Here is an 11,421-nt window from a genome sequence, read left to right on the forward strand (position 1 = left end):
TCATCCATCCATCCATCATCCATCCATCCATCCATCATCCAACCATCCATCCATCCATCATCCATCCATCCATCCATCATCCACCATCATCCATCATCCATCCATCCAACCATCATCCACCCAACCATCATCCATCCATCCAACCATCATCCATCCATCCATCATCCATCCATCATCCATCCATCCATCATCCATCCACCCAACCATCATCCATCCATCCAACCATCATCCATCCATCCATCATCCATCCATCCATCATCCATCCATCCATCCAACCATCATCCATCCATCCAACCATCATCCATCCATCCATCCATCATTCATCCATCCAACCATCATCCATCCATCATCCATCCATCCATCATCCATCCATCATCCATCCATCCATCATCCATCCATCCATCCATCCATCATCCATCCATCATCCATCCATCATCCATCCATCCATCATCCATCATCCATCCATCCATCATCCATCCATCATCCATCCATCCATCATCCATCCATCCATCCATCCATCATCCATCCATCCATCCATCATCCATCCATCATCCATCCATCCATCATCCATCCATCATCCATCCATCCATCATCCATCCATCCATCCATCATCCATCCATCCATCCATCCATCCATCCATCCATCATCCATCCATCATCCATCCATCCATCCATCATCCATCCATCCATCATCCATCCATCCATCATCCATCCATCATCCATCCATCATCCATCCATCATCCATCCATCCATCATCCATCCATCCATCATCCATCCATCCATCCATCATCCATCCATCCATCCATCCATCCATCATCCATCCATCATCCATCCATCCATCCATCCATCATCCATCCATCCATCATCCATCATCCATCCATCATCCATCCATCATCCATCCAACCATCCATCATCCATCCATCCATCCATCATCCATCCATCCATCCATCATCCATCATCCATCCATCCATCATCCATCCATCATCCATCCATCATCCATCCAACCATCCATCATCCATCCATCATCCATCCATCATAATGGAATGTCTCTCTCCCTCTCTCTCTCTCTTTCCCAGCAGCTGTTATTTTTTCCCTCCAGTTTTGGACCCTAACAGGAAGTTGTCATGGAAGCGGATCCGTTCGTAGTCGTCTTCCATCTCATCTGAGCCGACTTGCTTGTTAAATCATTGTGTCATTCTCCCTGCTTCATTGGCCAGATGGTTGCCGTGGTAGCAGGGGTAAACAAACAAGTCCGACACCATGGTATACCGCCAAATATTTACAGCAGACGCCACCCGTCTCCCTCATAGCAACGGCTCTGCTTCATGACGCTGTTTTTGTTTCTCTGGATTCGCTGAAGGCAGCAGCGATGATGTCATCCAGCACACATGCACACACACGCCGCGCTCCCAGGATCGGCAGCCGGAAGCATCCTGGGAACGTTTGCATATCAGAGGCTGCTGCAGAAAAGTTCAGATTATCTGGCGTGCCGATAGAGACCCCCTCCCTGCCGTTATCAGTCAGGAGACGCGGCCTCCGTCCCAATATTTGATTAAAGCCACTTCCTTCTGGCGCCAAATCAAAGCTGCCTGCCAGAGATGCTATTTCAATCCACAGGTGGATCTGCAGCAGCCGCCCTCTGATAAGGTTTATCAGAAGGTTTATGATGCGCCGCCATCAGTCACCGCAGACGCCATGTTCTGATGCTGGGACTTCCTGCACAGCTCGCTGAGCGCCTCTTGTTCTCAGAATCATTTTGCTTTGTCATCCTGGAGAATCTCCTCACTGCCCCGGTTCTCTGTCCCGCTCACTAATGGCACCTCTACCGTGCAGGATGCTGGAAGCGTCTTTGCTCTGGGTGGAAATGAGACGCGCTAACGAAGCAAACAGCATTTAAAGCATTTTAATTAAACGTCCCTCGGGGTGAGGGATTGCTGCAGAGTCAATGATGCAATCAGCTGGAGTTCCTTGATAGAAAATAATCTGAGGGGATTATCTCCCAGGTGAGGTGCTGTAGAAATAAACTTTGCTTTTTAATTTTGTCAAATCTCTTTGGTCTGAATGTGATTCATAAAATGCAACAAGAAAACAATTCCATAAAAAATTTATTTGAAAATTATGAAAAACTGGAGCAAATTTTTGGAAATTTTAAATCTGAAAAAATTCGATCTTAAAACCTTTTTTTTTTTTTTCCAAATTTCAATGAACAAAAATGTTTCTTTGCTTCCAGTTTCTGGTGTCAGAAGGATGGCAGCGCAGCGCGGCCTGCATAATGTTTGGTGGAGGGAGGATCATGATTTGGGACTGTTGGTCTTTGCCCCCTCATGGCGTGTTCAGAACGCTGGCTGTGCTAAACGCCACGGACTCTGTATGCTGAGAGCTTTCTCTGCTCCTCCTTCACCTCCTGCTGCGAGCTACAGCTGAGGAGTCACCGTATGGAGAGAGGAGCGGTGATCGCTGTAAACAGCCGAACTTTTCTAGGAAATCGCGACACGGCGGCCAATCATGGAACCGAATGGAGGAGAAGCTTTTCCACTTTAGATGGAATCCAGAGGTAGAAATAAGGAATGCTCTGCAGAGGACTGATCATCCTCCCTGACCTCCAGCACAGAGCCGGTCTGTCACTGCCTGCTGCCCAGCATCAGGGCTTCCTGAGGGGGGGACATCTACCAGGAAGTCCCCCTGAATCAGAGCTGCGTCTGGATGAACCAAAGCGGATCTTCTGATGCTTTTATAAGGAGCAGTTTAGCAGCAGTCCGTGATGTTAAAGCTATACTGCAGGATTATTGCACATTTTTGAAAAGCCCCGCCCCCTACAGGTTAAAAACATGCACAGCCCTGTACCTCCCAAGAGGGAACGCCGATTAAACGCCTGCGAGAGCGTGCACGAGCCCATGCCTCCTCGTGCACGCTCTGTTTAAAAGTTACTGATTTTTCCACCATCAGACTCACCAGCGGTCAGTGAAAATGGGGACGTGCACGTAAACGCATCACCAGCATGATTGACAGTTAGGACGACCACTGATTGAGATGATCCACCTGGAAAAACACCATCCTCCACTATTGCTTTAAGTTTCACCTGTGCTTTTATTGTGAAATGCTGACAGGAAATGATGAGTGGTTGCCAGGGGTAACAGTAGGTCCAAAGCAGATGGTCTGGGTGGTTAGAGATATTAAACAATAGTTCCACTAAATAAGGTCACTGTTAGATTTAGGAATGATGTAATAAGTTTATATCAGGAAACGAGCGCAGCGCTAACGTCTGCTGGGATGGTGATGTCATTAAATATTATTCTATATGAAAAACTAAATCACACTTTCACCTTATATTTATTTAATTTTTCTAAATAACTTAAAATGAACAAAGCTGCACTAAAGCAGCTCTAACCAGTCAGAGGAGCTGAAGCTCCTCCTACTTGATGATGCGTTCCAGGATGTGTCTGAAAAGCAGCTGCTGGAGGAAATCGCCGCCTCCGGTCGGATCGCATCATTAAAGCTCTGATCTGCAGATCTATAAACTCCGCAGCTGATCAACGCGACTCGAAGGCTTAAAGTCAGAAAACGAACCAATAAACCGAACCGAAGGAACCGCAACTGGCTGGGAGACGCTCGCTGCAACGCGCTTTTAATCTGAAAACACGTTACATCACTACCAGCCCTGGTTCAGAACTAGTCCATGCATCTGTTCCTTCAAGGCTGGACTATTGTAGTTCTTTACTATCAGGAAGTCCACAAACTGTAGTTAAAAGCCTTCAGCTGATCCAAAATGCTGCAGCCAGAGTCCTGATCGTATCTCTGCTGTGGGCTGAGTGGGACTCACCATGCCGTGGTTCAACCACTGAGGGATGAAGTTATCCAGCAGCTTAGGGTAGACCAGCTCTCTGTCGTAGAGGTAGAGAATCCAGAATGTGAACACAACAAACTGGAAAAGAAAAACACTCAAAGTCAGAAACCAGAGAAAATTCTACGAATCAGATGCAGGAGAAACTGTCCGTAAAGTTCTAGTAATATTTTAATAACAACTATAATAATCATTTTAGGTTTCTGTGCAGATTTTATGTCGGAAACTATTCTAACTTTCTAAGATCAGCAGTTCTTTAATAACCAAAACATCAAAGGTTCACATCAACTTTTTCCAGTTAGGATTTAAAAATTAAGACAAACAGAAGGACGGAGCCAGGGGCGGATCTAGGGGCAGGGGCTCCTCTGAACTGATAACACATAAAACAGACCAATTCTCCAGATAGAGAAATGTTAATAGAATAGACATCCATTATCTGTTCTAGGTTGTGTCCCTCTCTTCTTGTCCCTTTTCTTCTTGTTTTCCTCTCTATGTTTTGTACTCAGCTGACTTTTCATGCTGTCTCTAAAGGAATGAATGATTTTTTCCAAGCACTAAGCTCACTTAGCTGATTGCTCCTTCCTGTGTTTCCAAAAAGGCCAAAGTAAATAACCCAGTCCTTCTTTTCACTGTAGACAAGCCATGATCTGCTTATCTGTTCTCCATGTTTCATTTGGATGAAATAATAGCTGCATGAATCATGACAGCAGACAAGATAGAGGAGAGCAGGAGGCGGGGTTACCAATCTACTCGCTCTGGAGAGCAGAGTTCGCTGCTTTTAGATGTTGTCTCCAAAGTCTCCAGTAGCAGAAAAAAGTCTCTAGATTTGGCGCTAGGAGCTTTTTAGAAATCAAAGTGCTAGAGGGGTCTGAAAAGTGGCTAAATATAGCGACTAAAGCGCTAAGTTGGCAACACTGCTCTTTGCATGGTTTGTTGTTTTGATGGCATTTTAGCCATACATGTAATCCAAGTTTTATGGGGCCCCCAGGAACTCGGGGCCCTTATCACCTGATGGTAAATCCTTCGCTAACGGCGGAAATATTCTCAGCTAAACAACAGAAACCAAACTTCCCTCAAAGGAAAGGAAGCTAGCCTCCCCTGTTAGCCACATAGCTAGTGATGTAGACAGATGGTCACCATGGTAACATGTCAACGTGACGCCTTCATCCATCAGCTAACAGATTATTTAACCTGCTATAAACGGCGTGCAGGCTTTATGCTGCTGACCATCTTGGATCATGTGACCCGGTTTATCCCTTCATCCCGTTTTCTTGATGAACATGATGAGTCGTTCAAAGGTCAGACATCTAATCATTGTTTTATGGTGAACTTAATATATTTATGGAGCCATCAGATGTTTAACACGTGACCTCTGACCCCTGCAGCTATGCAACAATTTCCAAATGTCACTAAGGGTCATTGGCAGAATCTAAGTTAAAGGGGAGGAGCCCCACTGAGTGGCGGCCCGATCTGGGCGTGTCCTCACCGCTCCGACGGGGAACGCCAGCACAGCCATCATCCAGTCCCTCAGGCCGATCAGCTTCTTCAGCTGCCGCTCCTGCTCCCTGCTGTCGGCTCCTTTGGTCAGCAGGCTGGACACGTCGATCAGGACGCACAGGCCGAAAAACACGGCCTGGATCACCTGCAGGCGGAAGCAGACGGATCAGGATTCACCATCCGGCTCTGAAGCCGCAGCAGCTCCTGGTGTGGGGAGCATCATCAGATCTAGTCAGAGCATCTTCCTCACATCAAGGATGCACGCGGCACCAGTGGAGAGAAAAACTACCTGTGAGCAGAACCAGAATCAGTTTGAGGGCTTCTGCTGAGGCCGACTGAAAAGACAGAAAGGAGCCTGGAAGCACATGGATCCTTTCTGTTAACTATGTGTACTTGTGCGTCCTCGTGTCCCTGTGAAACGTCACCATCCTCAGCCCTACTACTGGCCCCTCCCTCTTTACCCAGCATGCATCAGAGCAGACCTGTCCGTCCTCCAGACTGACAGCTGTCCCAGCATGCACTGCAGCAGCAGCAGCTTCCAGGTTAGCGCTCAGAGGATTAAGTTAAAAGTTCTCGTTTCTGTTGTTCTATAAAAGAACATTTTAAGAACCTTAATAGCAGCCAGGGCTAACGTTATCTGACTGTTAATCATTATTCCTCCACATAATTTATTATTCTCTATATTCTATTAATAACAGGAAGTGAAAAGCAGCCCCAGACTAGCTTTGAATGTGGTGATGTCATCAGTACGCTGCCGTTCTCCCCGAGTCCAGACTGTCCTGGGTTCTAGTCAGGAACAGACTTGGAGAGAACAGCTGATGAACCATTAGACGCGACAAACGGATGAAATTGGTAGAAAAACATTAAATTTTAGCTATGACAAAAAAAACAAGCAAGAACACAAAGTTAAAAGTTAACAAATATTTTAAAGTTGGTGAAAAGAAGCATAATGTTGAAAATCAGAAAAAGGGGTCCCTATGTCCTCCAGCAGTCTAAGCCTATAGCAGCAGAACTATAGAGATAGATCAGGATAACCTGAGCCACTCTAACTAGAAGCTTTATCAAAAAGGAAAGTTTTAAGCCTAGCCTTAAAAGTAGACAGGGTGTCTGCCTCACGGACTAAAACTGGTAGTTGGTTCCACAGGAGAGGAGCCTGATAACTAAGAGATCTGCCTCCCATTCTACTTTTAGAAGTTCTAGGAACCACTAGTAAACCTGCAGATTGAGAGCGAAGTGCTCTGTTAGGAACATAAGGAACAATCAGATCTCTGATATCAGATGGAGCTTGGCCATTTAAGGCTTTATATGTGAGAAGGAGGATTTTAAATTCTATTCTTGATTTAACAGGAAGCCAATGAAGAGAAGCCAGGATAGGAGAGATATGATCTCTCTTTTTCATTTCCATCAGAACTCTGGCTGCAGCATTTTGGATCAGCTGAAGGCTTTTAACTACAGTTTGTGGACTTCCTGATAGTAAAGAATTACAATAGTCCAGCCTTGAAGTAACAAATGTTTGCTTCTGCTTGCATGGAGGGATCTGCATGCTAGAGGCCCCTCCCCCCACCGTTCAATCACCACCTGAAGCCTGGAGGGAAATATGGTGTGATGGGAAATCAGTCCCATTTAATCATTCTGTTTGTTCAGTTGTTACATTTTGTTAAATTGTAACTTTATTGTAAATGTAGCCCAGCCCCTAGACCTTCAGCAGGTCAGCAGAAACAGACCCAACTAGGTCCGTTTTCCTCTCCACTGTCGCTTTATGCATGATCGGTATGCTGGATTATAAAATGCAAGCTGATCCAGCGCGTCTTCATGTCAGTGACTGGATGCAATCAGCCTGCAACCTTCCTGACTGGTTTCTGTAAAGCGCCTCCAGGTGGTGATGGTGAATTGCTGCTACAGAAATAAACCAAACACAGCTGAGCATCTCAGGGTGGGAGGAGGCGGAGCTTAGATATAGAAAAAAAAAATAGGATCCAGGTGAAGTTCTGAAAGTTATCCCTGCAGGAACATAGCCTACTGACAGAGATCGCTCGCCGTCTGATCGTCAGCGAGGCGCTGTGAGCGGCCATTGTTCCCTCTGAATGGCCCCTCTGTGCCTTCAGCTTCTTTCAGGATCCTTCAGGATAACGCTGCTGATCCAGCAGCTTCTGACTGACCGCGGTACGGACCGCCTTCTGTAGTTTAACCCCCATCACCATGGTAACGGCTTCAGGAGGGAAACTCACACGCCTTCCAGGTCTGCTGGGCTTCATCCATGGAAACCATCAGGATCAGGATGTGGACCAAAACCAGGACCAGAATCAGAATCTGGACCAGGGTCAGAATTAGGATCAGAATCAGGATCAGGCCTAGAATCAGAACCAGGACCAGAATTAGGATCTGAATTAGGACCAGGGTCAGAATCTGGACCAGGATCAGGACCAGAATCAGAAGCTGGACCAGGATCAGGACCAGAGTCAGGATCTGAATTAGGACCAGAATCAGAATCTGGACCAGAATCTGGACCAGGATCAGGACCAGAGTCAGGATCTGAACCAGGACCAGGTTCAAACGGCTTCATAAATCAAAGCGCGCCACCTGTCAGAGGCGCGCTCCCGCCGCCTCTGACAGGTGGCGTTACAAAGTCCACCTGTTCCGGTTCCGTCACAGCCTGAACCACATTTCAGAGCCTCTCTCTGCGGCTCCGGTCCCCCCTCCCCCCCTGTTTCTGCCGAACAAAGCGCGGCGCAGAGCGGAACCCGAGCCGCGCGGCTGCGGCGCACTGCGCATGCGTGCAGGACAACAAAGGCCGACAGAGGCGTGACCAACCAGGTCGATGAAGGTGAGGAACTTCCAGCTGCCTCCGTAGGTCTGGTGCGCCGGCATGTCCAGAGCTTTGTAGTGACACAGGATGGAGAAGTAGGAGAGCAAGATGGCGGCCCGGAGGACCTGAGAGGGGATGAGCGCCATGATGCTCCACCTGTCTGCGTCCGCTCCGTCTCCCAGCGCCTCCCTGCTCCTCTGGCTCTGCACTGCTTCCGTGTTATGATGACGAGGGTGATGATGTCAGGGGGAGGGGCTTAGGATGAAGGCTGCTGGATAAACGCTGTGATGCTTCTGTTCTTTCAAAGGATTCATAATCATTAAAGCTTTAATAAATGAGTTTAGTTCATTAAATGTAAATATTTTTATTATCACTGATTTATTACTAAATAAAATCTGCATAGATGATAAATATTATGTTGTTTTCTTTCTATTTAGCCCATTTTATTCTGGTACCTCAAATAAAATCCAGTATAACCAGCAGGGACTGCCCAGACCATGTTTTCTTTCTCACTTCAACATAGATTCTAACTACTTTCTACCCGCTGATCACAGCTAATATAGCAAAGCTGCTCTCTGGCATTGAACACAGGAGCAGCAGAAGCATCTGGACTCACTTTACTGGGCTGCAGGCTACATAACTAAATTATTACTATATATATATATATATATATATATATATATATATATATATATATATATATATATATATATATATATATATATATATATATATATATATATATAGTATTGCCGTATTGTATTAGGCACCATTAAAAGCGCCACCTATAGTCCATTGGGTTTTCAGAGACATCCTGGGATGGAAAGTGTCTCCATGTTGGCTTGTTTCCAGCATCAGTGCTCTGTAGCGCCGCCCTGCAGGTAATGAGGAGCTCTCCATGGTTCCAATCCCCAATGTTCACATCAACAGCCTGATGAACTCTGATCAACCCACTGAACTCTGGAGAAACATTTATAAACTAATAAGTTAACTTAAAATGTAAAAACTTGCCAGTGACAAACATTCTGATTATTGAAAGTACTGGAATATTCCCACATTCTGGAACTTTCTATTTGCCCACCTAAATAAATCCATCTTTTTATTCACTTTCAGCGGCTTGAACAACAACAGAAAACCCCTGATATGATTGGCTGGTTTGGGGGCGCTGTTGCTGGGGATTCCCAGGGCAACCGCTAGGCTAACACAGCTAGCCACCTGCTGCAAACTTAGCAACTTATCGCTATACTTTTCAGACTCTTCTTGTTTTTTTTTTTTTTTTTTTCAAAGAGTGACCAACAGGCGGTCAGACTCAGTGAATTTTTAGTTTTGAACATATTGAGAATGTTTTTAATCTATTTCTGTCCAACCAATGTTGATATTGCTCTTTCCATTGGCTGGTTCAGAGCATCACCAAATATGCAAACTTGGTGATGATGTCATTAAGAACGTTTTAGGAAAAATGCACCATAATTAAAAGAAGTATCATAATCCTGATGAACGGATTGTAAAGAGTTAATGTAAATGTTTTGAGCTCATTATTCCTGCTCCTCACAGCACCTCTAATCTCTCCATTGCATTTGCCACTGGACACAAGACATGGTGAGGGAGCTACTGGGTCTGTGCTGGCAGAGGAAGATCTTCCTGGAGGAGAAAGGTTCAAATCTCTGTGGAACAATCACATCAAATCTGTTCATTCCCATAAACCAACGTATGAAAAAAAAACCTCTGAAGGAACCAAAAAGAAACCTGCTGAACCAATAAATTTCCCTTTGGTTCTACTTTTCTTATACATCATTCAAAATAGGCAGAAACCCCCCCCCTCCAAACCAGTCAGGGACTATACTGGGACCAGTAAAGCTGTTTTCTTCTTCTATTCATTAATCCTTCTCTCTGCATCATCATCATCATCTGAGCTTTGGCCCATTCATGGTTATAGCATCTGAGCGCCAGCAGGGGGTGCTGTTCAGCCCCAAACAGTCAGAGGGTCCAGGAAGTGAAGGCTGGGAACCTGGTTCAGGTCCTCCTTCCTCCTCATCCAGCTGAACTTCCACACACATCCTCCTGATAGCCGATCGGACCTTTGGCCTTCACAGCGTTACGTAATACCTGGGCCACACCTTGATAAGCGAACAGGTGGGGTCCTGGGAGGGAGGGGGAGCCAGATGTGGGGAGAGGGTCCCGCTTCCTGTGTCTCTGTGGAAATGAAGGTGTGGTGGAGAAGGAGGAGTCAGTGTGAGTCAGCGTTAGTCATCAGTCAGCTGCCACAGGACGCTTTGTTACAGTTTGACTCCAGGACAAAAGCTGCCATGTTTGTTATTCTCCTCCTACCTCAGCGTCTCGGCAGGTTCGCCTTCCAGGTTGTTTTTCTTTCGCTGTTCAGCGTCTGTGAACCGTGACCTGGCAGGATTAGGAGTTCCCGTCTGAAACGTGACTCACTCACTCAGACTGTTACTTCAACACAGAACCAGATAGACAGATACAGGCTTAAAAAGGCCGAATATTTTCATCCGTTTGAGTGAGAGTCACGATGACCTTTGACCTGCTAACTGAGGCCTGTAGAGTCTGAGCTTATTTCTGAGCCTCCCGCTCTGAATCTCCTGGGAAGGTTTGCAGACGTCTGAGATCTTCATCCCTCTGCTGGACCTCAGGGGGTCTGCAGATGACCTTTGACCCTCCCAAAAACAGGACCCTGTGAGGCCAATGCTGATGTCTTTTCCTTCTCGGCTGAATAAAACAATCCTTTATTGTCCCAAAGACAGGAAATGCAGGAGCCTGTTTGATTTAGAAAATAAAAGCTGTCGATTATTATTTATTCAGGTGGGTTTTAAAAAAATATCTCCTACATTACAGACAGCTGGTGCTGAAAAAGGAAATGCTACAGCTTTGAAATAGAAGTTAGAATAATTCAGAGTTGCTTAGCAACTGATGACAGGATGATGGTCAGACCTTCAAATAGTTCCGTTTAATGTCCAGTATATAGTGATGAAGGGTCAGGGGTCAGGGGTCAGGGTGGACGCAGCCCTTGTTGACGTGCAGAAACCCAGCGTGTCGCAACGGCGCCGCCTGGTCTGTAGATGATGGTCGTCCTTCTGCAGCCTCCTGGGAACCAACACCTTCTGCCGGCAGGAGCATGAAAAGCAGATGCAAAGCGTTGAATCAGAGACTCCATCGCCATGGTGTCACGTTGCCACGGCGTCGCCATGGATGCTCTGAGGGTAACCTGTGATGATGTCACATCCTGATGATTCACCTACGAAAGGCGAGGGACGCCAATCCAC

The 11,421-nt window shown here is 46.2% G+C and overlaps 1 protein-coding gene across 2 annotated transcripts in view; it reads right to left on the reverse strand.

Annotated features, from left to right (window-relative positions):
* The window catches only part of aig1 (androgen-induced 1 (H. sapiens)), a 15,779-nt gene extending 7,447 nt beyond the window's left edge, over positions 1–8,332 (reverse strand). Inside the window, exons 1-3 of one of the 2 annotated variants that reach the window (XM_038276980.1) lie at positions 8,149–8,332; positions 5,327–5,482; positions 3,820–3,921 (exon numbers count right to left, since the gene is read on the reverse strand). In XM_038276980.1, the coding sequence (XP_038132908.1) occupies positions 3,820–3,921; positions 5,327–5,482; positions 8,149–8,289 (399 nt within the window). In that variant the 5' untranslated portion in view covers positions 8,290–8,332. The remainder of the gene's footprint in view (positions 1–3,819; positions 3,922–5,326; positions 5,483–8,148) is intronic. The other variant, XM_038276981.1, reaches the window with a different exon arrangement.
* Between the last annotated feature and the right edge of the window lie 3,089 nt (positions 8,333–11,421).

Source organism: Cyprinodon tularosa, unplaced genomic scaffold, assembly GCF_016077235.1.
Source record: "Cyprinodon tularosa strain WSP-4 unplaced genomic scaffold, ASM1607723v1 ctg1296, whole genome shotgun sequence".
Lineage (NCBI taxonomy): Eukaryota > Metazoa > Chordata > Actinopteri > Cyprinodontiformes > Cyprinodontidae > Cyprinodon > Cyprinodon tularosa.